The sequence below is a fragment of the Paroedura picta genome, chromosome 18, assembly GCF_049243985.1.
Source record: "Paroedura picta isolate Pp20150507F chromosome 18, Ppicta_v3.0, whole genome shotgun sequence".
NCBI lineage: Eukaryota > Metazoa > Chordata > Lepidosauria > Squamata > Gekkonidae > Paroedura > Paroedura picta.
In genome coordinates this window covers 861,369-889,225 of record NC_135386.1, presented here as the reverse complement: position 1 = coordinate 889,225, position 27,857 = coordinate 861,369, and the positions used below count along the sequence as shown (strand labels likewise).

Sequence of the window (27,857 nt, the reverse complement as noted above, 5' to 3'; positions counted from 1 at the left end):
GGGGGTGCACAGGAGAACTTGGCTCCGAAATGTCTTGTTCCAGCTCAAAACAGAATAAGGTGATTGTGAAGATATCTTTGGAGCCGTGGAGCTTGTAAGAGAGGTAGAAAGGGGAAACCAAGGAAGGATGACACAGAAGCCATCCTGGGCTCCCCAAGAAACATCTCTCCCCTTTGGGCATGGAGGGCTCTCAAGAGGATATCGGAGCCCCTTGATGGAGCAAACAGATTTGCCTCTTAGTTGCTCACATGGCAATCCTTGCACGCAGGACAGTGCCTGTGCCTAGACCACTCCTTGTGGTCCCTTTCCCACACAGATCAGCATCTCAGTTACAGTCAGGGCTGCTTGCTGACAGGATCGCTTTCCTTCCTTCCATGAAACCACTATGGACTTTGTCGGATTCTATGCGGCAGTCTCTTGAACTCTGTAGCTGAAAGAACTTACGGACAAGACAGAATCTTTTCGGACGACGGCTTTCTGACCGGCACAGCATGTGCGGGTTTGGCTGTCGTGCGAAGACCGAACGTCTTATAGAAAAGCATGAGAGGGGGAGCGTGTTCAGATCTTGATGTTACACTGTATGTATGCTATTTATCTGGCCCACAAAACTTGTTTTGTATTTACCGTAAATAAAACTTTTGAAAGAATGGTCCTTTTGTCTGCGTGTTTCTGTGTTCCTTGACTATTGGAGAGGAGGACTGTTTCAGAAGGCCTATGCCTCACACCCAGATAATAATATCTAGCACTGCTGTTGTGCTTTCAGCGTGACTGCATTGTCTTATTGCCGTCCTGACCAGCAGCCTTGCATGGTAGGCCAATACTGAGCCGGAGAGAATGGTTTGCCTCGAGCCATCAAGTGAGTTTGTTGCAGAGGCCCCAGTCAAACTGGGAACTTTCCTAGCTTTGCCATTAAGGAGAGAAAAGTTTGTAGAAAACGTTTTGGTTTTGCTGCCTGTGTTGAAAGTTTTTTGGAGAGCGTTGGGAATAAGCAGATGCCAAAGTAGGGTGAGAAGCGAGAAATAATTTCTGTGATTTTTCAGTGTCAGCCTGCTTCATTGCGGTTTCCTTTGCTTGTTTTCTTTTTAAATGCACAGCTTTTGCAGTGAAGGAGAAATCAGCCAGTTGGAGAGGGTTGCCACCTCTGGGTTGGGAAATACCTGGAGATTTTGTGAGTGGATCCCGGGGAGGGACCTCATCAGAGTACCGTGCCATCAAGTTCTTCCTCCCAAAAGATCCGTGTTCTCAAGGGGAACTGGTCTTGGTCCTCTGGAGATCCATTGTAATAGCCAGAGGGGGCGCCTGGAGGCTGACAGCTCTATAGCTAATCTCAGGTCTTCTTCCCTGAGACTTTGAGAGACACAACAATTAAAGGAAGTCATGCCAGGGTCGCTGGGTCAAGCTTCTGTCCCAGCATTGGGGAGCTTCCTGCATTCACGCAGCCTCTCTGCTTTAGCCTGAAAGAGAGAAAGTCTCCCCATAAGGAAGGTTCTAGGTGAATATGTAAAGTTTTTAACGTGATCTAATACTAAAGCATCCATCGGGGCTGTACACAGTATTGCAAAAGGCAGTTCCAGGAAACAGCCTGAAATTATACGGTTGGGATTCTCCTCTGGTAAAGAAAGCCCAAGCAGGCTCTGGAGGATTTGCAAGCTGTTCATTAACTCAGGCGGCTGACCAAAACAAGCCAGTTTGCTTTCCCTGCCCGAACGGGACAGCGGAGTGCGCGTGTGCACAGGAGGAGGCTCGATGCTCCCAAGATGAGGGCCTTGCTTAGTTTTAGAAATTTGCGGCCGCACAAGAAGGACTTCAGCCAGGCCGCAGCAGGACACTGGAAACTCCTGGTGAAGGTGCAGGGCTCAGCTTGGAAATACGTTGTGTCTTCACCCCTGCATTTTTGCTCCACATTTCATGCAACTACCTGTTAGTTGGTACTCTTCTGAGACAAAATACAGCAACGTAAATGGCTAGCATTGCCAAGTCCTGGTTGGAAAACTGGTGAGGATGGTGGAACCTGAGAAGGACAGAGACCTGAGTGGGGTATTACGCCGTAAGAGTCCACACTCCAAAGCGTCTATTTTTCTCCAGGGGAACTGAGCTCTGTAGTCTGGAGAGGAGCTAACATTCCAGGGGATCCCCAGGCCCCACCTGGAGGCTGGCATCTCTAGGACTCACAATAAACTCAAGAGGGTCAGGAAGAAGGCTGGAGAAGGAAGGAAACCAAGTCCCCTCCTGCCTTTGGCATGCTGTCCCTCTTTCAAATAACTGAGGCAGGAGGAATGAGCTTGCTCTTACTATCTGGCGATCCATGCTCAAATAGTACATTGCCCCGTTGCTTAAAGAAAGAGGCCTTCTAGCTGATCCCTTTCCTGGCTAGAATCATGGAAGTGCTCGGTTTTGTCTGACCAGTCTGGTAACAAATCTCATTTGTGCGTATTTTTTCACTGTTTGGTTGCTACACTGAATTGTACATTTCTAAAGGCGAAAGGGCAGATGTGTGACTAGAAACAATTTGTTTAATTTGGCAAAAAAAGAGGGTTGTTTTTTTTACAGTGGTTTACATTTCTTTTTCCCCCGCCAACTTTCACCTTGTACACCATGTGCAGATTAAAGGTGATCTAGTGTGTTTGCATTTTAGGCTGGTCAGGTGGTTGGAGGAAGAGCAAACGAAACCAGGGGAGAGTGAATTCCATGCATTCATTGCTCGGAACCTGAACAGGGCCGACCAAAAGGATTCCTTGCCAGTTGGTTCCTCGGAGGCTGCAGGAATTCAGAAAATGCTTGATATTTTTGTTTGTTCATAGACAGGATGGCATTCCTGAAATGCCTTCAGCATCTGTTGTTTCCCAGGTTTGGGCTCTTGAAGAGAAAGGAATGTTTGTGTTCAGTCTGGCTAACCAATGTGCAGAGCACCCACCGTGTGCTTGCGTCTCTCTGCTTCCATTTGGCAACTGAAAGACTGGGGTATTTTTAGTTGGGTGTGCTGTTCGGCTGGGCTAGCTATAGACAGAGGCTGTGGCTACGTTGGAAACTTCTGTTTCCATCATTTTGGACAGCTGGGGCCGACCTGCAGAACCCACAAATGTCTTCTGTCTTGATATAGGCAGGCTCAACACGAATGGGGGAAATCGCTCAAGTCAGGGTCCCCAGTGGGGTGTCATAAGCTGCAGTAGCCATTGTGTCGACGGTTCCGCCTCGTACAGCAGCCGTTTTGTGGTCTCTGAAGAAGTGATCATGAGTTTTAAAGGTGCTGCTGGACTCAAGAGGTCCTTTCAGGATCTATAAACAGTTCTGGGTTAGGCCCAAACCACAGTGGAGCCAGTCTCTTCCTCTGGGCCTCCAACTCCAGCTGTTCCCTGACGAAATCTGTTGCTTAAGGGCAGCTTATCACCATTGAAGTGACATCTTGGCAGAGACGAGCAAGCCACTACCCAGACGGGCTGGAATGGAGAGCCGGCCCAAGCAGTCAGTCCGGAAGAAGAGTTGGTGGCTTTGGCCAGAACCGGCTGCTTTAGAAGTGGGCAGAGGACGCGGAGCGACCCAGGTCTGCTTTCCAAATGGCCTTCTTCTTCTGCCTGTGGGGAGCCTTGCCCTTCCTCCTCCCCTCCCCACAACCAACAGCTGCAGGCCACGCTTCCTCCGTCGGTGGTTGGATTCGGTGGGGTTAGCCGAGCGCTCAAGGAACCTAATGCAGCAGAGTCTGTCTGGTTTGCATGAGCTGACAAGAGACAAAGTAGCAGGCGGAGCCTCTTTATCCTTGCAAACTGATAAGAGTCCTTGTTTGTAAGGAACGCCATTCTAGCCAAGATAGTGAAGAGATAGGATTCTAATCCAGTCTAACTCACTAGCCTGGAGGAGACACAAGAGGCCTGTCCTGCCCTCATACTGCCAAGATGGAGAAGAGAAGGCCCAGCGTTCCAGGTGGAAGGCCTCCAGGTGGAAGGCCTCAGCCGGAGACCCTGGAGGGTGGCTGCCGGTCTGAGTAGACAAGGCTGACCTGGATGGACCAAAGGGGTCTGCTTCAGCAGAAGGTCGCTTCGTGTGTGTTCCTATATCCATGCTCTTTCTGGCTACTGGAGCCCAAGGAGGAAACCTTCCCATCGCTAGTTCTGCTGGCTTCAGTGGTGCCAGATTCTGCCATCACCACGCCTGGCTGTTGACTCAAAACAAGGACATGTTCAAGTGAGGTTCTATGTCAGAACAGGGAATGGCTGCAAGACACAAGTGAGCCACCCTGGCCTTTGCTAGGGATCGTCTCAACGGTACACAGACTGATCTCACCAGTTTATTTTTATACGTTTGGGGTGAAGGGTTTTGGCTCTCCTGTGGAGGCAGAAGGGAGGAAAGCGGCTTTCTCAGGAGCAGGGACCCTTGGGGGACCTTTTGGGCTCCGTTGCTTGAGGTTCCTCGTCTGATGGTGAAAAAAGGCTTCCAGAACTACCCGTTGAGACGTACCTTTGGGACATTCCATCCTTCAGAGGGGCTGTGAGAGGGGCAGCAATCTCCCCCTGCCCTCTTGGAGAAGAAATCCAAAATACGTGCTGTCGAAATAACACTGCCAACCCAGTAAAGCCTCACGCCCTTTTCCTTTTTTCTGTTTTCTTTCCCTCTTTAGAAGAGGAGGTTTTTATGACCCCACTTTGCTTGATTTGGAACCGTGTCCACAGGAAATGCAAACTGACTGTAGTTTTCCTATTCCTCTTAAAAGGGAGACAACTTTCTTCTGCTCCCTTTGGCAGCAGCTACATTTCTGTAACCTCCTCCTCTTATTTTATTGCCACTTGTGGGATGGAATTCCCTCCTTGGAAAAATCTGGAGCATGAGAGAAAAGGGGGGAGAGAGAACTTGGGAACTTGCTGAAGATGTCAATACCAAGGATGGCCACTACCATAGATTTGGGCGCCTGGACAAATATTCTTCCATCTGGCCCACAGCACGGTATCTGCCTGACAAGATTCCCAAGAACAGTGTCTGGTTCAAGCCTCAGCACAGCCATGAATGCCAAGTGACTAAACTGGAGGTGTCGTCTCTTCCGGCTTGCTCTTTCCTATCACATCGCTGCTGACGTAGGGCAACCCCATAGGCGCTTCAGGACACGAAATACTCAGAGGTGATTTGCCCCTGGCTCTGCATAGCAACCCTCAACTTCCTTGGTCGTCTCCCCTCCACGTACTCCCCAGGACCAACTCGGTTTAGCTTCTGAGGACTGACAAGCGCAAACTAGCCTGGACCATCCAGTTCAAGCAGATAAACCAAGACAGTTAGCCATTGCTTGCCTCTGTGGATGTGCTAAGAGCTGTCACTTCCAGCGTAGGCTAACGGTCCGAAGTAGAAGTCCAGTGGCATCCTTAAGACCAACTAAGTTTCATTTGGGGTATAAATTTTCACGCACAGGCACCCTTCTTCCAATACCCAGAATTCAACTTTGTTGGTTTTCAGGGTACCCCTTTGTGCTGCTGCTTCAGACCAGACCAGCTCTCCTCCGTGCTGGGAACGTTCCCTCCCCAGGCCAGAGCCCTTCAACGATGACGTTTTCCTCCCCTCTATAAACTTTAACTGAGTTTGCAATTCCCCAGGCTTCCGAATCCTGGCTTTGCAATGAAACTTGGCAAGAACGTCCTGTGTTCCTTTGGCACCGGGCAGCTTGAAGCTATAAAAGGCAAACGCGAGCCTTTTGTTTACTCGGAGGGAAATCTGTGGATCGTGCCAGAGTATTTGACAGGGACTCTCTGCGTTTTCCGTCATCCTTCACGGGTCGGTATAAAGAATCACTGCGGAGAAACTGACCTAATAAAAGAATGGAGGGACAAAACTTCCAGGGAAGAAAGAGCTGGATTCAAGTCCAGACACACCTTAGAAACCAATAGGTTTTCCTGCCTCTAAGCTTCCGAGAGTCAAACCTTCCTTGGTCAGAATTTTTATTTATTTATTTGCAGATAACTCTGTTGAACAGTAACTATACAGTGATAACGAAAGAGCAACCTAATAGAACAGTAGAACAATGGCGAGAACCTTAAATGGACTCCAACAGACTGATGGGCCTGAGGGCTGGACAAATCAACGATAGTGTTTCCCATGGAGGGAGGCTTGGGGGGAGGGGCAAAGGGAAGTGGTTGGTTCAGGTCAACCTCAACCAAATGCCTGGCGGAGGAGCTCACTTTTGCAGGCTCCCTGATCTCCTCCAGGAGCTCATTCCACCAGTTGGGAGCCAGGATGGAGAAAGCTCTGGCCCTGGTTGAGGTCAAGCGAGCTTCCTTGGGGCCAGGGACCACCATGCTGTTGGAGGTAGAAGACCGTAAGGCTCTTTGAGGGGTATCAGAGTGGCCAGAAAGGAACATACTGCTGTGCAGCAACCAGTTCTCCTGGAGCCCAGGATGCATCTGAGGGCTGGCCTCTCTACCTGCCTGGTGCTTCCCTAAAGACACAGGATCCCCTTGTGAGGTTGAATGTGCTTCTGGGATCCGATCGATACAGAGCTTCCTCAAGATCTCTCAGAAATGCTTCCGAAGCCAGGCCACATTGTCATGTGTGGATTTCGAATGCTGCAGAGAATACAGGACGGGACACGGGGAGCTGCTTGCAAAACCCATCAAGGCTGGGCCTGCTGGATTTCTGCCCAGAAGGAAGCATTCCTCTCTTAGCTGCATCGCAGGGAAGGTCTGGGAAGGATCTTGAACCACAAAGCCCTCTGTTCTTCCGTAGCCTTATTAGAGCAAAGGGTTTTTAAAGACACGGTGAGACGGATGACTCATGGCCAAAGGATGCTGGAGGCTGAGCAGAATGCAATTCCTCTCCCCCCCCCCCCATCAGCTAAGAGCGAGGCTGGGGGGGGGGGTGTCTCTGTAGATAGGATTCTTGAAAGGATAATCTCATGCAGAAATAACCCAAACAATGAAGCAAGGTGAAAAAACTGTCTTGAGAGAAACTGGGCGAAATGCAAAGAATGGAAATCCAACCGGCACAGGAGAGGGTAGCGAAAAGTTCAGCTCCCAAGACTACAGATGCCTTTTGTTCAAGCAAAACCTTGTACATCCGGGCAGCACAGCGGCCGAGGCCTTCCTCCCGGCTCTGGGATTCAGGGGTTGACTGCCTCCGAATGTGAAGGTTCCCCTCAGTCTCCGTGACTAGTAGACAGACCTCTCTCCCGGGCATCGATCTCACCCCCTTGGAAAGCTCTCTCTGCATCCTCTGGCAGCAAATTCCACATTCAAATCCCACAGATGAATGTCCCGGCCTGACTGACCATGAGTCCTTGTACTGAAACATAATAATCATCTTGCTCAAATCCTATCAGGAAGTAAACAGAATTGGAACCAGTTTTTTGGAGTAGTAGATGGAGCAGCAGGGGTGGAGCTGCATTCGGATCCCCACTTCTACTAGATGACCTTGGGCCCACCACAAACTCACCCGAGCCTACCTCACAGGGTGGTTGTTAGAGAATGTGGGCAGAAATGTTCTAAAGCCACTCTGAGTCCCAACTGGAGATAAAAATATAAATAAAGGAGACCTGGACGGTAGCACATTCTACCACTGATGGAACATGAAGGGACTATGCTTTTGACAGGGAGATGGGTCAGAGCTGTAAGATGCCGGGATGCCACACTCGTTTTCCGATGGAGTAGCCGATGGAAAGGCACTCTGCCTATGCTTTGGAGGCACTTCCACTGAATTCAACCCACATTGTATCTGCAAAGCACCAGGCTCAAATCTCATTCCAACTGAATAGGACATCTCTTGTTTGTTTTCCATTAACCGAGATCTCTCAGGTCGCTAACAAAAAGCACATTTTCAGAGGACTCCGGGACAGAAAGTAATTTCTTGCCTTACCCCACCAGGGGGTGCTGCATTTGCAAGCGAATGTGCTGCAGAGGAATCCAGGTGGAGCTGCAGGAAGTGCTCCAGGTGGGACCTCTGAGATGTGTTTCTTTGGGGAGAGTCCCTGCACCCGCCAGCCGTCCTTGGCTCATGTCATGCTCTTATTAACGCTCTTGACAGCTGCACTTTCTGTCTGCAGCCATGCAGTGTGGCTCTCAGGGCATCCCTGCCTGGGAAGGTGGTGGGGCGGGCAGACTTTTTTGTTTCTGGGGGGTGGAGGTGGTTGGGAGACAGCCTGGAGGGAGCATCTCTGTTTTTAACAGCTGTCTGAGAGGCAGAGGTGTGACAGAGGCCTTTCCCCACTGTGTCAGGATTGTGATCGGGAAAGGTTCATGGCTCCTCTCCACACGCCCTGCATTCTCCAGCGTCCGTTGACCACGCTTGACACCCCACCCGGACATCCAGTGGCTTTTGTCAGCTCCCGTGTCTCAGCTGTGACAGGTGAGTGTCCCCCTGCCCCGCTCTGCAGGCCAGCTGTCGTGAATATGCTTGGTCTGCTACCCTGTGGCACCAAATTTCTGTGGTGTCACAAAAGGTGTGCATCAAAAGCAAAGCACACTCCACTCCCCCAAATTCTGCCTCCAGTTCTTATCTGACCAGATCTGCTCTTGGAAATAGGCCAGGATCTCACTCTCTCTCTCTGGAGCACATGAAAGTGTAGGCCTTGAATGAATCATGGTTGATTTTAAAGATGCCCCTGGACACAAACTATGGCCTGGATCCAGCTCTGGCATTCGAGGAGCGTCGTCCAAATCCCCACAGGTGGTCTGAGGTGGTTTTCAGCCCTTCTCACACAATATGCAGTTTCTTAACTAAGCTCTCTAGCTGCATTTTGACTGGGTCTCGGAATGAGTTTATATCCCTGCCATAGAGTTGCTTTTGGGTCTCCTAGGGCTTTAGGCCTGCCATCCCAAAGATGCCATGCCCAACCATTCTTCTTTGCTTTCCTGCTCCCTTTGAGCAAGAACAAGTCAATGTTTATGGCTTGCCAACTTCCAGGTGATTGCTGGAGGTGCCCCACTTTTACGACTGTTCTCCAAGCAACAGATACCAGTTCGCCTGGAGAAAGTGGCCATTTTGGAAGGTAAATTTCAGTGCATTATTCCCTGTTGTAGCCCTTCGCTTCCCTAAACCCTGCCCTCCTCGGTCTCCACCCTCGCATCTCCAGGTATTTCCCCATCCAAAGCTGGTGACCCAAGGCTGAATGGTGTGGAAGATGCCCCAGGGTAACTGTTTCTCTGCAGCTAGGATCCATGTACATGAGGAGCAGGTTTAAGACGCTGGATGATCCACTTTTCTCTTTCCTTGACTCCGAGCAAGCAAAAGGAGTGCTCCTCACAGACAGAGGGTGTTGTTAGGCTAGAACGTTATTTCCATCCTGCTTGAACTAATTTTGTGCTCGGCTGACCGAGGACAATACAGGAATCTGGATTCTCCCCCTGCAGTACAAGGTCTGGCGGTCAGCAAAGGTATGTTCTTGTTTGACGCAACTCGACAAGAAACATGCAGATTGAACATGCAACGTGTTAGATGTTGCACATCTCCCTTCAAAGAAATAGCCGTTGTTTGGGGCACCATGCCAAGCAGCCCTTTCCTCCAGGGGAACTGATATGTAGTCTGGAGAGGAACTGTCCTTCCAGGGGATCCACAGGCACTGTGTGGAGGGTGGCATCTCTACTGTGGACAACTCTGGAATTCTTTCATAGGGACACAGCAACAAAATCACAACATGGCTGCCAGAGGAGGCGGAGCCAGGCTCAAAGTGGCCACTGCCACACAATGAAGGTCCTTCTGCTGAGACTTGCTCAGCCCCTTGAATCACCAATGGCCAATCAGAAGCCTTGCTGGTTAGGAGCCCTGCCCACTTTCTGAAAACACTTGGCAGTGCCAGGAAGAAGAAGAAGAAGAAGAGTTGGTTCTTATATGCCGCTTTTCCCTACCCGAAGGAGGCTCAAAGCAGCTTACAGTCGCCTTCCCTTTCCTCTCCCCACAACAGACACCCTGTGGGGTGGGTGAGGCTGAGAGAGCCCTGAGATTCCTGCTCGGACAGAACAATTTTATCAGTGCCGTGGCGAGCCCAAGGTCACCCAGCTGGATGCATGTGGGGGAGCGCAGAATCGAACCCGGCTCGCCAGATTAGAAGTCCGCACTCCTAACCACTACACCAAACTGGCTCTCTGGAAAGGTGGCAGCAGATGCCGTGGTGCCCACAGGTACCACATGGTGACCCCTGGCCTATAATCTCCATAGAAGAAACTCTTGGGGTAAGGAGGCCGTGGTGTTTGAATGCTGGCGATCACAGGACTGGGCGGGCTGAAATCTCACTCATTTGCCTCCTCTCCAGTGTGCTTTTCCAGTTGGCACTTGCTGTACCTTCTTCTTGGTGTGCCTAAGCTTATCTTAGAGCCGCTCCGGCAAGGAAGGAGATATTCCGGCGTCAGCTCAAAGCCCCCTTTTAAACTAGGGCTTGGCTCCTTGTGTGTGCTTTATTTTGGGCAGTCCTTGAAATCAAATACCTCTCTTGCCTGGCAGTTCCTTCCTTTCCCCTTCCCCCTTCTGCTGTCAGCCGATGCTGAAGCGCCCGCCTAAATATTTGCTCTTGGCGGGCATTTAAGGGGGGGGGAGGGTGTTTGGGGAGCAAACGGCAGGAAACAAACACCAAGATAGGTCCATATTTTAGCTGTTGGGAGGCACAAAGTGAGTGGCTCTGAGCTCTTGGATGTTCTTCTTTGTGATAATTGCATTTGCTTGGGTCAAGATTTGAACCCAGGACTTTGCTGTCGGTGCTCTGGCTCACGGCTCCTCTACCGTGCAGGAGGCCTGCCAAGCACCCAAATGCCTTCTGATTGGAAAGGAGCGTTCTCCTCTTTATTAGCGGTTCATTAGAAGGCTGTTTGATCTCCATGTGTAAAGTATTATTTATTGTTATGATTCGCATCCGTGGGCTGGGATCATGCCTCAGTGAGGAATGCCCGCAGATTCCTGGAGGACTGTGCCTTCCCAAGACAAATCTCTGCTGCTTTGATGTCGCCTGGCCTTGGAAGCTGTTTCCAGTTTATGTTCTCCTTTCTGAGGATCACGTTTCTTTTCAGAACCTCCCTCTGTGGCCACATGAAGGAGTTCTTCCAAAACAGAAAAATATTCTGTACGGGGCTCATTGGGGGGCGGGGGGGGGGGGCTCAGGAATGCCAGCAAGTGAGTTCTGCCGGGGTTTATAGACAAGGCAATTATCTTCTCTCGGCACAAGTTTCGACTGTGCCCTGCAAGAGATCTTGCCAGCAGAGAAACATGCCTTTAAAAGGGAAACGGCCATTCCTCCCACAGACAAGGCCCAGATGTGCAGCTGGGTGGGGAGGTCACTGTCTTCCCCCCACACACACACGCACACACATTAAGTGCATCTCCTCACGGGCTGCAGGTCACCCTCTGAATTCGCCTGTAGGGCAATCTGGCGCTTAGCAGTTTTATCCCACTCATCTTCCTTTTTATCCTCACAATAACCTTGCAAGGTCCAGCCCTACACCACCCTAGAATCATAGAATCATAGAGTTGGAAGGGGCCATACAGGCCATCTAGTCCAACCCCCTGTTTCTTGGGATCCTTTGCACAGTCAACGCAGGATCAGCCCTAAGCATCCTAAAGCATAACTCAAGCCTAACCCTAACTCAAGCACCTGGGCCAATCCATAGGTGATGTCGTTCCTGACCTGTTCCCCAATTTGAGTTGGCTATCCAACCGGAAACATCAGTCCAGATAGGATGTCAGTCTGTCTGTAGCCGTGGAAAAGGGTCCAAGTCCAGGAGCGCCCGAAAGACTCACACAAAGATGTATTCAAGGCGTGAGCCTTGTTCTGCCACTTGTTCAGTCCAACGTGGCAACCAACTTGAGATTATATGGAGTGCTGCTGAGTGGGAGACTTAAATAAACGGGTTTGGGAATGAGTCCCCCAGCCCACTGCGTTTTCTCAGAGAAAGTTCAGGTCTTTCTTCCCAACTCTCCCAACCGTCCGGGTGCTTGCGTTGTCAGATGCAAACCAGAACGGGGCTGGGGTAGATTCACATGCTGCCCCGTTCCTCTGTCTGCAGGACATTGCAAGATATCAATGGCAGAGCTGCTAACTCGCTTGGCAGTGACTGAGATCTGAAGCAGGAGGCCCCTTTAATAGTCTCCCTGGTTTCTCGGGCTCTAATCTGCTAAGACGCAGGCATTGGAAGTATTCCTCGGAAAATGTGGCCCTGGCATATTCTGTGGCAGATTTACCGCCTGTCAGTCGCCACTGGGGTATGTGGAATATCAACGAGACTTAAGGCTGCAAACCTGGAACGCGTTTCATGTAAAAGTTAAAAGACCCTGAAGTCAACCGAAGAGACTTCCCCGTGAATGTACAGAGAAGCAGGCGCTAAATCAACGGTTGGTATTTTGGGGGGACTGGAGAGAATCTTCAGAGGAAAGTTTTCTGCAAAAGTGTGAAAAGCTTCTGTGGATGGTGGTTGGGGAAGGCAGCCGGTGAGGAGAAAGCCCAGGGTGCGGAACAGCTCCGAACTCCAAATGGCCAGCATCCTCCTGTTCAGGAACGTGGGGGCACCATCCCTTGACAAGTTCTTCTACAGGAGCCTCAGTCACATGAAGGAGAGCTGCTCGGAGGGTGACAAGCTCCGCGTTGAGGAATCCCTGGGGTGTTTGTGGGTGGAGCCTGAGGAGGGCGGGGTTTGGGAAGGGGAGTGACCTCTTGTGGCCCCAATGCCACAGACTCCGCCCTTTCCTCTGCAGGATATTCTTTTGAATCATGCGTACTACAGATGCTGTAGAGTCCAGCATTTGTCATCTGAGCCTCCAGAGCAGAGGTGGCCAAACTGTGGCTCTCCAGATAGCCATAAACTACCGTTCCCATGAGCCCCTGCCATCAGGGACTCATGGGAACTGTAGTCGACAGACATCTGGGGAGCCACGGTTTGGCCACCCCTGTTCTAGACCGAGTGCCCAGCAGTGCCGCCCCGCGAAACCAGGCCTGGAGAGCTGCCAGCTGGCGGAATCAACAGGAGGTTTGTTTGTGTGAAAATGTGGCAGAGGTGAGGCGGCTTTGGAGAACAATCTGGTCATCCAGGCGCGACTCAGGTTTCCCACGGGTCAGACCACGGTGACTTTCCCCGACCGATGGATGCCAGAAGGACACGTATCCGGGCGGAATTGTTGATGCTGCTGTCATTTTGAGCACATGAGGGGATGATGTAGCTGCTTCTCCCCTCAAGATCCATCCCTGTCTTCTCCTTACTTGCCGAATTCCACTGCAGTCCCAGTAGCTGCCGGGGAGCTCAGCTTTCACTTGGGCAGAGTCTGCAGCCTCTTCCCACTTGTGGCCATAAATTAATTCCCTAATGCAGAGTTTGGGCTCTTTCTGGGACCGGACGGTCCAGCCAATGCCGGCTATTTATATCTGCTCGGTGTCTGGAAGGCAGGCTGGTTGATCCCAAAGAAGCAGAATGGGCTCCCTTCTTGCAGCTCCTAGCTCGTTTACCTCACCGGGGAGAGGAAGGAAAAGTGATTGTAAGCCGCTTTGAGACTCCTTCAGGCAGTGAAAAGCAGGGTATAAAGCTATTCTTCTTCTTTTGGGCAGGGTCACTCCTTGGGTGGGAGACCGCTAAGGAAAGACTCTGCACAGGCAGGCGAAGGCAGAACCCCTCTGCCGACTCACTGACCCTGATGCATAGGCCCAGTGGGGTTGCCATAGGTCTGTTGTGACTCAGCAGCACTCCTGGCACATGTTCAAGGAGGACTCCAGCACTGGCCTTAACTCAGCTGGGCCGCCTTCACTGCCCAAGGGTGGGTGGGGGAAATACACGTTATTTCGTTTGTGGGATCCTGCAGGACAGGAAATCTATTCTGTGCTGGCTTTAAATCTTTCGGGTGAGAGCGGGGACAGGAAAGTGAAGCAACCGTTGGTGTGTGGGATGGCTCCTCCCGGAGCACGTGCCCTCTGCACAATCAGCGTGGTTAATTATGCCCAGGGAAGTCTCCAGGCTCTGCCGTGTGTGTTCAAAGGCTGTCATTATTTCAGGCAGCAGCAGTTAAGACTCGAGTCACTCTGGTGCAGGTAAAAACAATCAGCTGGCTTTAGCCAACGTGTGCAGAATGAGCATCCGTCCTTCCATTCTGCACATGCTGGAAAAGGCACTTTCAGTGTACTTTTGCAGCTGAATTTTCCTGTGCAAAACAGGAAAATCTGCTTCGAAAGTGGATTGAAAGTGCATTATCCGGAGTGTGCTCCAGTCGTCTTCGGCCTTGAGTCTCCGATCTGGGAAGGGTGCACAACTGACAGGAGATGCTGTCTTCGTTCTCCAAAAGCCACCAAATTCACGAAGGCACAACAAACAATAAGGAACCAGCTGCGGCCTCCTCAGCCAGCCGGCCGGTCTCTGCCATGCCTGTAGTCAAGTGTTTCTGCAGAAGCCTCTCCCCCCCGCTGGCTCTCACTGATCTACCTCCCTTCTGGCTCCAACAGACGGACCCATCTGTGATCGGATCTGGGTGGATCTGGGTTCCTTTCCCATTCTGTGTGCCCAACATGGCAGTTAGGGAACGCAGCCCAAACCAACTCACAGCCGTCTAAAGTGAAGGGCAAAACAGCACCGTGACTCCTGCATGGCCAAAGGGGCCAGAATTGTGTCTCTCCTCATTATTATTTTTCACTTAATTGATACCCTGCCGTTCTCTCCCAGGGGACTCAAAGTGGCTCACGGCCTTCACCTGGCCTCCATTTGCCTCTAACAACAGCCCTGTGAAGTAGGTCAGGCTTAGAGTAGGAGGCTGACTCAAAGTCACCCAGCAAGCTTCTGTGGCAGAGTGGGGATTTAAACCTGGGTCACCCAGATCCTAAACCATCTCTCTGGCCACCCAACCCACACGCTGCCTCTACATACAGGACACTTCACTTATGTCCAAAAGCTGTTTGGATGCTCCTGGAGAGCCCCTGATTGGGTGGGGGACAGCGTCATGCCTTAGAGGAGGAGCGTGCGCCAAGAACAAAAGGTGAGCAACACGTGTTCTTAAGACATCGCAAAACTGTGTGCATTGCAAAACAGGACACGAGCCGTGAGTTTCTGGAGCCCTTTAGCATTCTGTGCAAAAAGCCAAACAAAATACACGGCCGGTTGCCATCCAAAACAGCCCTAGAGAAGGTGGAAGCCTGCACATTGTCTTGTTATGCAAACGGCTTGATGTTATCTTAGTCGGTCCTAATAGAAGGCGTTCTGCAACTTTCTGTCTGTGGACTGATGCGATCCCCTGCAGAGTTTGTCTGAGGGCCCCTGGAACTGCTGCACAAGCCTCCTTTTCACACCCCGTCTCGTGGTCTGGACTGGAAGCAACGGCTCTCCTGGGAAACCTGAGTAGAAATTGAGTTGTTTCCAACACTCAAGAGGGACGATTACAGAGGTGAAAAGTCCCGATTCATCCATCTGCTCTCCTGCCCATGGTCTGATTGTCCAGCTGTGTGTAGTGGTGGTGGAGGGGGAAGACCTCTGTATATTTTAGACCAGTGCCCACCAGTTTGTTAAGGGGAAGGCTGCTTCACTGCCAACCAAGATCAAGATAATTCATGCCACAGTATTCCCCATTACTAAGTAGGGAGTTGAAAACTGGGCAGTAAAGAAGGCGGACAGGGAAAAGGTGGGTTCATTTTGAAAGGGCGTGTTGGAGGACAGTGTTACGGATCCTGTGGATTGCCAGAAAGTACAAATCAGCAGGTTCTCGATCAAACCCATCTGAACTCTCCCTAGAAATTAAAATGACTCCGCTTTGTTCACATTATGAAAAGGCAAGAGTCCCTGGAAAAGACAGTTGTGCAGGAAGAAAGGAGGCCTGAAGAGCAACATGGGAAGCAGGGTGTAGGTGATGCGAGGTGTAGGGATGCCCTCGGTCATCCAAACTTCTGGAAAAGGCCCAGGAACCTCAGGGTTTCCCGGGAAACCCCGGCTGAGGATCCTAATGAACTGGAGAGAAGGTATTGTCAGTTATTTTCAAGGTGAGGACTTCCAAAAGCCACAGGTGGTTCTGACAGGGGTGTGCCTCACCTAGAAGTAGAGTGTGCTTCTCCTCTTGAGAAATACCGCTTTCATTCATGCGCAAACGTCTCTGGATGTAATAGAGGTGAACCCACGGGAAGGATCAATGGAGAATAATTGGGTGGCGGCCTTTGCTATGAGCGTGGTGGTGTTCCGCTGAGCGGCTTGGCTGCCAACGCGGAGTGCTGATTAAGGAGAAATTGAGGCCAGGCTGAGATGGACACACCTAGGTGGAGGCTACAGCTGGGTGGAGGCTGGGAGGGGAGCCCTTTTAACTGAGCTTAAGCTATTGCAGCTGTCAAGAAGGAGCTGAAAGGGGGCGGGGGAAGCGGCATGTGCCAGACTAGGACCAGGCGACCCAGGTTCAAATCCCCGTCACTCTCTGGCTCCAGGCACCCAGTAATTCTGTTTCAGCCAAGCCCACCTCACAGGGATGCCAAAGCAACATGCAGGGGCCAACGACTTGACAAGGAATTGTGCCAGCAGGCAGAGGTTGCTGGTTATATAAAATATCTATCATATCCTAGCCTACAGGTATCCTGATTTCCCCCCATTCAGCCTTGACTCCTCCTGCAGCCATGACCAAATACCTTCCTAATTGTTTAGTACTGTGTCTTATTTGCCTGATCTTTTCAGATCTCTCTCTCAGTCTCTCTCTCTCTCTCTCTCTTTCTCTCCCTCTCTCTCTGCCTCCATTAACTTGTTCTCCTACTGGCTCTGGCTTTGCTACAACAAGCCGAGCTCATGCCGACCTGGGGAACATGTTCGCCTAGTCATTCTCCAGAGGTGATCCCCACACATTTCGCAGGCAGGTCAGCCACGACAACAGACTCGTTTAGACGCGTCTTCTCGCTGCCGGGAACACAGCGTGAGCGCCTTCTCATCCCATCGGCTAGCCGGCCGTTCCTGTTAGCGTGGCCGGGGCTTGAAAGGCCACGCCTGGCCATGACCAAAGGCCTCGTGGTGTCCAGCGGCCAGGCCTGTGGTCCACCGGGGCCTGGAAGGAGGCTCGCTCCCCTTCTCAACGCTTCATATCCTGGCCAGCTGTCAGGGTTTCAATAAATAGCCCTGTTGATTTACGGGCAGCCCGGGCAGAGCTCCAGGCGTTTTTCCAGCTGCCGCTTGGAGTGACAAAAGCATTCCTGGGGAGATGCGCCCCTGAGGCATCTGCCCGCTTTGCAGAGGCCTTCAAGAGAAATCTGGGCACAATAGAGACTCGGGATTTACGATGGGAAAGCCAGGCACGAGGCCTCCCACCCTGGTTCTCTCCAGCCCCACGTTGCTGGTGCGGCTGAGCAAAAGGTCCCATGGCACCAAACTCCCCGAGATCTGGAGGCGAGGTGGGAGTCTGAGGAAATAGGGGTCAGGGAGGGAAGGGAGACCCACAGGGCACAATGCCACAGCCCCCACCCTCCCAAGCAGGCCTTTTCTCCGGAGGAATCGTCTCTGTAGGATGACAACAGCGGTAATCCCGGAATCATAGAACCATAGAGTTGGAAGGGGCCATACAGGCCATCTAGTCCAACCCCCTGCTCAACGCAAGATCAGCCCTAAGCATCCTAAAGTAATCAGAAGGGATTACTGTACGCGTAAAGAATATGTAAAAACATAGAAATTTATATCAGGGTAAAATTTAGGGTTAGAGTTAGCTTCAGCGTTATTTTACATGTAAATAATATGTAAAAAATGGGGATTTGTATCAAGTTAGGGTTAGGGTTAGCTTAGGTATGGGTTGAACTGGGGAGTTTTTAGGTTCAGTTGGGAGCGTTAGGCCAGGGGAAGATTTTGTGGCATGATTCCGAAAGGCTTTGGGATGTCTAAATATTTTTGGCATTATTTTAGGTGCAAATAATATGTTAAAAATAGGGCTTTATCTCAGGGTAAATTCCCAAGTTAGGGTAAGTTTGATGCAGATCTAGGCATACGGCTTCATCAGTGCCTGGGAGGGCCAGAATTCTTGATCTCTGTTCAGGGGCGGGGAGTGGGTTTGGGAAGCTGTAGGTGCTTCCATGGCACACTCAGGAATACACTTTCAATCCACGGCCCATGTACTCTGCAGCAGGATTTCCTGGTGTGAAAGGGCAAGATCCCCTTGCAAACACTCTCCGAAGTGGATCGAAACTGCATTATGTAGCACGTGTGAAAGAGCCCCATGAGAGGATGAGCTAATAGCACTGCCCTCCCTCCCCCTTCATCAGCTACCGAGAGAGACACAGAGAGAGAGAGCACAGAGGTTTCCGGGAAATGGTCTGCCCACAGCCACATCCGGTCTCTGACTTGTCACCCCCAGAATTATCACATTCCCCAAAGTCCTTCCTTCAAGGAAGGTCCAAGCAAAACCCACGCGAAGAGCACAGGCTGTAGGGAAGGCCAGCCGGCGTCTCTGACCTCGGATGGGGGCAGGCAGGCCGCAGGGGAAGAAGGTGAGGTCATTCCCGAGTGTGTGTTTTGATCCCGAGCGCTCTTCCCTTGGCGCTGAGAGGAGAGGATTAAGAGATTGTCTTTAGCACGCTGTACAAGAGGGCTGTTGCCGGGTATAGCCTTGAACAGAATGCTTGTCATGCACCCCAGCCTGGCGTGGGGAATTCATTGCATTTCTGCGGCTGCCTGATGCGTCCCGCTCTGCCTGCCAGTCACTCATCCGGGGACGGGCCATTTGGCCCCTGCCTCCTTGCTGTGCACTCAGGTACAGAGGGTGGGTGGCCGCAAGGGGCAGACAGCGTCAGGAACAAGCCAGTGGGGACAGCTGCCGAGCCCGGGTTAGAAAATGGCGGAGATTTGGGACAGAGGGGGGGACAGGGAGGGGCCTCGGCAAGGTCCTAGTGAGAAAAACAAATAATACAAATACATCCATTCCCTTTTCAAAGGCATCTAAACTGGTGGCTGCATCCCATGAAACTGAATCAGACCCTGGGTCCATCCAAGTCAGGATTGCTCTCCTAGGTCTCAGGCCTCTCTTCCTGATCCTTTTAAATTGGAGGGGCCACGGTTTGGACCTGGGACCTTCTGCATGTCAAGCAGAAGCTCTTCCACTGAGCCACTGAGGTCATGTGAAACCAAGCCTGTTGAGATAAGTCTTTGCAAAAAATCTCACCTTGGATGGCCCAGGCAAACCATATCTCATCAGATCTCGGAAGCTGAGTAACATCAGACCTGGCTAGTACGGAGGGCAGCCTCCAAGGAAGACCAGGGTGGTGACATGGGGCGGACAGCGGGAAACTACCTCTGAATGTCTCTTGCTTGGCAGCCTTAGGCTCTCCTGGCTACGCGACACACGAGCCACAGGATAAACCGTAAATAATAAATAAATGCACACCAAAAGAAGAAAGCCAGGACCTTTCCTGCTGGGTTTTGCATCACAACACTCGCTGTGTTTTGGAAGGGGGCAGGTTATAATTCGATTCTCTGCTCCAGGTACCAAAATGGTATGCCAGTCGAGCTGGTGCAGGAGCACTCCTTGATGGATCGTGTCCTATCTCGCTGTGGCAAGCAACTCTCTTGTAATCCCTTGTGGGTCGCTCCAAAGGTAATAATTCCCTCTCTTTAAAAAAAATATGATGTATAGATGTGCCATTTTCAACAGCCCAAAGCCCAAGGGCTGTTTTTTTATTATGGAGGGATTTTGAAGGCTCATTTCCCCCACCCGAAATCAAGTGGCCCCTCCACAGAGCCTCTGTGCACACAGGGAGCCCGAGCTGTGTCTGCAACGGATATGGAGCCAGGGAAGCCAGGCACCAGCAAGTCCAACCCAGCCTCTGGCTGCCAGCGGTCTCCGCCTGTTCTCCCTTGTCACGTTCTGACTGCACTGGCAGGCTGGTCCAGATGCTCTGGTGGAACGGCCAAGGAAACCCTCTTGAAACAACAGACCCCCCCCCCATAGAAGAAGAGTTGGCTCTTATATGCCACTGTGCTCTACCAGCAGGAGTCTCAAAGCAGCTTCCAATCCCCTTCCCTTTTCTCTCCCCACAACAGACACCCTGTGAGGTAGGTGAGGCTGAGAGAGCCCTGATATCACTGCTCTGTTAGAACAGCTCTCTCAGGATTGTGACTAGCCCAAAGTCACCCAGCTGGCTGCATGTGGAGGAGGAGCGGGGAATCAAACCCAGCTCACCAGATTAGAAGCCACCACTCTTGACCACGACACCTTGTTGGCTCTCTTCTCTTCTTAACATCTTAAGCTATCCAGAACTTGAATTATTAGGTTTCTGTCCTGAAAGGAATGATGAGGATCGCTCTTTCCCTGTCTGTGCTTCTCTCTGCATTAACATTTCAAAACTGAACACTCTGCTCACGTCTTGGCTGAGGGGATGTGGCTCAAGGGTCCGGTTGGCAGGGAGAAAGTCCCGGCTTCAATCCCCGGCATCCCCAGCTGAGGTTCAGGCAGTCAGGGATGTGAGAGATCTGTGCAGGGTCTTGTTTCCTGACTCGGGAGGGGGGAAGCAGAGTTGCCGCTTCAGAGTCTCCGCTTGGATAGCACTGGGAACCTATGAAAGCACAGAAGTGGACTGGATGGGACCAAAGGAAGCAGGTCCCTGGAAGTTTTAAGATGTCTTGTTGCTGCAAGGGACAGTCGAAGGATTGCAAATCACTCTCAGGAATCGACGGCATTCCCCCTTTGGGTTTCCTCCAGTAGATTTATTGCATAAACATTTTATCCTTCGTGTCCCTGACATTTCACCTGCTGTTCCCCCAGTGGGAAGTCTCTTTATCTTACGAAGGAATAAAACTGTTCTTTTCTCATTAAGAACGGAACAAGGGAACTATAAAACTGATACACAACTGCAGCTGGGTTCTCTGGTGAGAATCCCTACGCGTTTGCATGAGGAGTTGTCGGAGATCTTGGCCAAATTCTTAACTGGAGTGATACATTCTGCTGTTCTGCTCCTGACTTGCCTTCTGACTTCAGTGAGATGATCAGAATATATGAAGCACGATCTCATACCTTCCAAAATAGAAGTTCCCGAGAACATAAGAGAAGCCATGTTGGATCAGGCCAACAGTCCAACACTCTGATCATACAGTGGCGAAAACCCAGGGGCCCTCAGGAGGTCTATAGTGGGGACAGAACTTCCCCCAAAGCACCAGGAACCAATATTCCTTATACATAAACAAGCAATTTATGCAGCCTGGAGATCAGGTGTCATTCCAGGGGATCTCTCCACCTGGAGGTTGGCAAGCCCGGTTGCTACCCTCAGTGCACGTGGCCAAGGATCAATGAAAGCTCCCAGGCTGTTCCTCCTGTTCCGGCCAGTACTGAATACAATTGAATCCCTCAGGGAAGTTCCCTCAGGGAAGTCCATATGTTACAGCCTCAGCCACAATTCAGTCCTGGGAAAAAAGAGCATATCCACTTCCAAGGGAGCATACAAAAACACAGCCTTCTTTGTCATCTTCAAATCTTTTAAAAACGCAAGACAAGTTTCAGTCCAGGGCACCTTGAAGACCAGTGAAGTTTCATTCCACGTCTGAGCTCTCGCATGCAGGCACACTTTTTCAGACAGCGAAAGGGAGATCCCCCAACAACTCATATAAGGAGAGAGTAAATGAGTAGTAGATTAGCAATCAGCATCATGAAATCAGCCAGCAAATACGCAGCCTAAGGAAGTGTTTGTTTGTTTGTTTGTTCTGTTGACATACCGCCCTCCCCGGAGGGTCAGGCTCAGGGCGGCTTACATGAAAGAGATGTTTGGCAGAGTCAAAGGCCTTTGCTAGAATAATACACAGGGCTTCTAGCCAAACAACTTCATTATACTGCATATTTGTTTGGGTGTTTTCATGATGCTGCTTACTAATTTCCTGCTAATTCACTCTCCCTTTATATATGCCGTTTGAGGATTTCCCTTTCATTGTCTGAAGAAGCGTGCTGACACACAAAAGCCCACATCTGGGGGAAAAAAATCTCTGTCGGTCTTCAAGATGCCCCTGCTGGACTCAGACCTGGTTCTGCCGCTTCAGACCGACACGGGGACCCACCTGGATGTGGAAACGCCGTGTTCTCCGGAATCAACACAGACCGCTTGCTCAGCACGACCTGGTTCAACCCTTTCCTGGGGAGGCGGAGGCAGGATGCTGTGAGGAACGAACTGGAGATGAGTTAGCACATTCATGAGATGAGATTCAGTCACCTGAAGGGGGGAGGGATTGGGCCCCGACGGAGCAAGGACGTCCTAGGTGGCACGGCCACTCACTTGGCAGTGTTTAAAGATGCAGAGGGATTCAAGCACCAGGCTGCTCAAATAACAGAATAGTTTTATGAAGAAGAGAAATATGTATGTTGCCTCTAATCTGGGCAACAGACTCTTCTTCTTCTTCAAACTGTGCCCAGTTTCCCACCCTGTTTCGAACTGGGATCTGCCCCTTTAACTGGTCAGCCCGCCGCCCAGGGTTGACTCTGCAGTTCCTCGTAACAATGGGTGCTGGAATGGAGGTTCCTGAGCCAAGGGCCTCTGTGGAGAGCCATTGTTCTCCCATTGTCCCAGCTGCAAAAATAGCTCTTGATGAAACGAGACCTCGCGGCTGGCTCCTCTCTTGTGCTCATCTCCTCACGGCTCATGCCTCTTCCCGGCCGCCTTTCGGTGCTACTGGATTAACAATCCCCGGACAGACCCCCGGCGGCTGCGGGGGAGGCATTTTGACCCTCACAGGCAGCCCGTGAATGACTTGGCAGGCTGGGAAGCGGCTGTTTCAGTGCTCATTGTCCGGGCAGCAGGGAGATACTGGGGCCACCCGTTACGCAGAAACGCTGCTTTGGAAACGCCAATGGCCTGGGCCAGTCTCTCCACCCAAAATAAATGCTGCTTAGGAATAGCATGTTGAACACGTTATTATTAATAGATATGAGAATACCGGCTGACGGCAAGTCAAAGGGGCCGTTCTACAACAGGCGGATTCTGAAAATTCCCTGAGAGTGGAATTGGATGCATCCTGGGATGGAAGCAGGCTTCAGTTGCCATCGACTAGTGAGGAGGGCCCTTAATATGGAGGTCCTTCTGCCCTCCAGCCGTCTAACGAAGCCCCATCATGTCAGCATGGGTCCCCAAGGCAGCTTTGGAATTCTGACATGGCACGGTGGGCTCGGCCATCCAATGGCTGTCACAAAAATGGCTGCCTTTTGAGGCGGAGCCAGGCACAAAATGGCCGCCTTTTGAGGCGGAGCCAGCCACAAAAGGCGGCGCAACCTTTTGAGGTGGAGCCAGCCACAATATGGCTGCTGCGGCTTGCCTTCAGTCATACACACACTGCTGCCAAACAGCGTTGCAGTCAATCAAAACTCCAGTGGCCAGTCAAGAAGCTGGACAAAGGCTCACTTTCTAAAAATACTTTGCAGGCCTCGACGTTGGGCCTTCCCAACTTGAATTCTGACGAACGCTCAAAAACAAAACTTCTGCTGTTCGTTTTATCAGGGTCAACCGAAATAGCATCGATCAGCGTGCCTTTTGTTCTCTCAAACTCAGGCGTTAAGAAAGCGAAAGGTGTCTCTGGGGGGGGGGGGATAGGGCAGAGCTTTCTGGCTTCCAGCCTGGCCCTTCTGCAGGAAGTGTGGCAGACAATTTGATTAGGGGGTGTAGGTTGGAGCCCTGGTTTCAAATTGCACCTAAGCCCTCCAGGAAGAAGGACGGCTGGCCCTTTGAGAACGGAAAAGCCAGCAATTAATCAAGGAGCTCTCCGGTGCCGAACAGAATGTGTGGATGGGACGTGTCGTCTCTCCCGCTTTGAAACAGAAGGGATCCTAGTGGTTCTGGGATAAGCCAGGGAAATCAGCGGCTTGAAATCGTCTGGGATGCTTCCCAGGCGATGCTGCTCCAAAGAGCTGGGAGGGAGCATAAATTGCAGGGTAGGGAGTATCCTCTGGTGCTTTGTGGACAGCACAGTCACAAGCTCCTTTTTTGCGCAAGGTAGAAAATGTGTCCTGGTTTTCACGGGACACAATCCAGAAGGTGGTGCCATTGCTGCTAGAACTGAATTCCTGGTTCCTGTGAATCAGCTGAGCTTGGGAAAAGGCATTTTGCTGCAACGGTTAGAAAGCTGGAACAGGATTTAGGAAGATCTGGGCTCAAATCTAGGTTCTAGGTTCAGTTCCTGTCCTTCTCAACGTTGCTGTGAAGACAAAGAGGAGAGGAGTTCATGTACAGGCCAGGGGTTGTCAGGCCCAGCCGGAAACTAAGAAGGGCGGAGATGCGGGGGTGATCCTTGGCAATGATGTCATTTCCAGGAAAACCAGGAAGTGACATCAGCCCGCTCCAGGAATTTTACATGGGAAACCTACGTCCAGCATGTGGAATGCTGGGAGAAAGGGCAGGAAAAATGTACTAAAATGATATGAAATATTAGAACAGAACAAACTAAAATCCTTTCTGGGGTCATACATATTAGCTTAAACATATAACCTCCCCTCATGGCTAGTCACAGTTCTCTCCGAGCTCTCTCAGCCTCACAGGCTGCCTGTTGTGGGGAGAGGAAGGGGAGGTGATTGGAAGCTGCTTTGACTCCATCAAGCAGGGCACAAAAGCCACCTTCATGCTTCAAAACACAGCGATTTTGGTTATGGCCCAGGCGGTTCTCAGTTGCCGTTCTGGCCGCAGAGGAGCCTAGGGAAAGAAGAGTGTGCAGGTGCACGGAAACTGTAGTGAACAATCACCTTATCAAGGTGAGCGAGTGCTCTTGAGAGAGAAAGAGAGAGCCCCTGCAAGGGCCAAAGTCAGAAGTAGGACCTAGCGGTTAGAAGGCCTGGGTCCCCCGTCCCCCCCCCCCTCCTGCCACTTGAGATTGAAGGAGTCGCTCCCGGAGGACTCTCCTCCTCCTCCGAAATATTTTAAGGCATGAGCTCAGGCCGTCCAGCCCCGAGCATTCGATGCGGCATCTGAGCCTGGACTCTTGAGTTACAGACCCGGCCAGGTGCAGAGGGCCACACTATAAATACTCTCACCCTTAAGAACTGAGCAAGGAGCAAGGAGGGGCTCTTTTTGACTGACGGCATGACCGGCACTGTGACTAACGGGGCAAGCCAACACACAGTTCTATGTCTATCCGTGGGGGGGGGGAGTACACTTGCCCCGTTGCTTCTCCTCAGCCCTAAGCCCAGAGGTGAATTCTTTTTGTCTTAGTCCCCTTGAATAAATACCCACAAGGACAGGCAGCGGCTGCAGCTCCAGCAGCATCTTGGAGGCACGAGCGGAGGGGGGGGCAGTCCGGGCCCCCAAGGTCTATTTCAAGTCCTGCCACGTATAGCACACAACGGTAGCCAGGGGCGCTGCTCTTGAGGGACTCTCCCCCACCCTGGCGCTCGCCTGGTGGTTGTTGCTGGCAGCGTTTAAGACATGTTAAAGAGGAGAAGGGCACCGGACTGCTTTAAGGCACCCGATCGTTTTGTCGGAGGCTTCACGCTCCTTTGAGCACACTTCTTTCTTGATTGCCTCTTGAGGAACGCAGTCAGTTAGACTGTTAGGACTATCTCTTCCCTCTTTTGGTACGTAGTTATTTCTCTTCTCCATACAGCTACTTTTTTTCTTTAAGCATCCGGTACGACACTCCTCCTTTACATATTGAAACTCTGCCAACCTCTACCAGGTTACCCCGTCTTCATGCGCCGTGGAGTCCAGATGCTGTGCAGCCCAAGCTTGGGGCCTCTTAAAGGCCCTCCAATTACTGGAGCAGAAGCATTCCTTGGCCCCCACAGGAAAGAGAAATTCTCCTCCCCACTCTGCTGTTAACAAGTCTGTGCAGGCAGCTGATGGCAGTGGAGGGGGGGGGGAGAGGCCTCACACACAATAGAGGTTTGGGTTGCCCTGAGGACCACAAAGGAAGGGACCACAAGTGACACACCATCTGTGGTCCAGGACCCTTGGTGACATGTCTGCAGGGTCTTCTGTGTCCAAGGAAGGGGGGAATCCTGTGCACCCCCCTTGACTGGGAAGCCTTCCTCGGAGACATTTCAGGAACCCCCGCTCAGAAGGGCGAGATGTATTTTGGGCCCCCTGTGCCAAGACACATGCCTTTTCGTGGTTGGCACCAGACGAGCAAGCAGAGTGGCTCCAAGACTCAGCGCCCTGGGAACTCTGTGGGTGCAAACAAGAAAACTGGTCAGAAATCGAACCTCTGAGATAAAATCGGAGGGCTGGCGGGCTCCTGTCTCCGTCCCGGGCAGGGGGTTGGGGGCAAGGGGGGCTTCCATACCCTGCCTGGAGCCCCCCCAGCCACCTCCAGGGTCCTGTCTGTGAAGGAAGAAACTGGCGGGGAGGCGGGTGACTTCTGTGTCGGGCAAGGAACCCAACAGGATGTGGTTGGTTTGGGAGGAGGTTCCCTTTCTCCCTGAGGCAGAGGTGGTGGTGGTGGTGGTGCTGCTGCTGCTGCCAGCTAATCCTGGCCCTGTTCATTCCCAGCCTTTCCTTTTTGTCTGAACCCAGAGAGCTGCTTGCAGCCCCCGGCTGGCCTTTCCGACCCCACTGCTCATGGGTGGCCTGGCAGGGAACTTGGACCAGGAGGTTGTGCAAAATACCAGCCTGTTTGTATTCTATTCGCCGTCTTCCCTGCTGTGTGTGGCCAGTCAAATCCGGTGGGCCTCTCATTGAGTCCTGCAGCACCTTCAAGCTCAACAAAGTTTTGTTCAAGGTATAAGCCTTCGTATCCTCAGATATTCCCAATGAAGCCCACCAGATTGGACTGGCCACATAAAGTTTTTGTTGGACTCCTGAAATAACTAGCGGTTCTACTGTGTAGCACAGAGCGCCTCAGCTGTGGGGGTTAGATCGGAGTCCAGGAGTGCCTTCGGGACCGCCAAGAATTTCAGGGTATCAGCTTTCGAGAGTCACAGCTCTCTTGGGCCAGTGCACAAACGTAAGCCCACCGCCCACCGTCCCAGAGGTATGGGAGGGCAGACGAGCCCCTTGTGCATGACTTCCAGCCTAAACAGTTTTATACCTCCCCGGTTTTAGACAGGCCAAACTTAATCCTGCCTTTGTGGACGTCATCCCCCATTTGGTTTTCACATGTGTTGTTCCGATTAGGAATGTAATGACTTGTGCGAATCTGATCCAGCCGGGCTGCGGTTGCCGAAATCTGCCGTCCCCAAACGGGGCAAGGAGCAAAACGTGAGGAATGCTGCCTGAGGGGGGCACATGTCTGTGGATTTTGAAGTGACTTATAGACATGATTCAGGACCGGGGTCTACGCTACTGTGTTTAAGGAGCTGAAGCACGGCTATGGCTGAATTTGCCTCGCTAGTCTGCACGGGACCCCCAGTGGGCCTCTTAGGACAGCCCTGTAAGTCTCCTGCATGCAGCAAGGGGGATAATGCGAACCTATTTAAAGGGCTGTCCAAAAAACACGGGGATATGTTTTGTTTTGCTTAGACAGGGATGCAATACGTAGCCCCTATATCCCACCGGGTGTCCTTAATGTAGTTGGCAGACTTCCCCTTCTAGTCTGTACAACAGTCCTATAAGGTAGGCCAATATGGTTGCAGAAACAGGAGGGGGCGATGCTGGGAAAGACTCTGGCTTGGCCGAGAGCACCAGGTGTGGGCACAGGTGAGATGGGGCGGGACTCCCAGTTCAGTCTCCTGCCCCAGCTCAGAAGGAATGGAATCAACTCATGTCATTTGTTGGGGGTGGCCACGTCTCACGGCTGGGGAGGGTAAGTTAAGTGGATGGATCAGAGCAGAGAGGAGGGTCCCTCTAGCCCAACCTCCCGTCTCACCCAGGGGAGGGCCGGCCACGGGGCATGGAGGCTTGACCTGCGCCTGGCGCTGCCTCCTGGCTCCGTGACTTAGAGGTTGACTGCCTCTGAAGGTGGAGGCTCCTCTTGGGCAGCAGGACTGGTCGTGTCTCCCCCCCCTGCCCGTCCGCCGGGCTTGGAGCCCCGTTCAAGAGCGGGGCCCGCCCCATATAAGGGCCTTGGCGGGCCGAGGGGGCGGCCGGGCGGGAGGCG

The 27,857-nt window shown here is 51.8% G+C and overlaps 1 protein-coding gene across 1 annotated transcript; it reads left to right on the top strand.

The window, feature by feature from the left end:
• Positions 1–795: 795 nt before the first annotated feature.
• On the top strand, positions 796–27,727 carry LOC143827925 (uncharacterized). Its single transcript, XM_077318010.1, has 5 exons — positions 796–7,899; positions 8,184–8,313; positions 8,872–8,956; positions 19,347–19,458; positions 26,936–27,727. The coding sequence occupies exons 1-5, from the start codon at positions 7,855–7,857 to the stop codon at positions 27,035–27,037; spliced, it is 474 nt and encodes a 157-aa protein (XP_077174125.1). The 5' UTR covers positions 796–7,854; the 3' UTR covers positions 27,038–27,727.
• Positions 27,728–27,857: the final 130 nt, after the last annotated feature.

What these genes read in the sequence shown, in the direction of transcription:
- LOC143827925 (XM_077318010.1), top strand. Translation starts at nt 7,855, where the DNA reads ATGTGCTGCAGAGGAATCCAGGTGGAGCTGCAGGAAGTGCTCCAG. An exon ending in CCGTGTCTCAGCTGTGACAG is followed by an intron (nt 8,314 to 8,871) that starts GTGAGTGTCCCC and finishes GCCAACTTCCAG; the next exon opens with GTGATTGCTGGAGGTGCCCC. An exon ending in CCTTGTGGGTCGCTCCAAAG is followed by an intron (nt 19,459 to 26,935) that starts GTAATAATTCCC and finishes TGTTCCGATTAG; the next exon opens with GAATGTAATGACTTGTGCGA.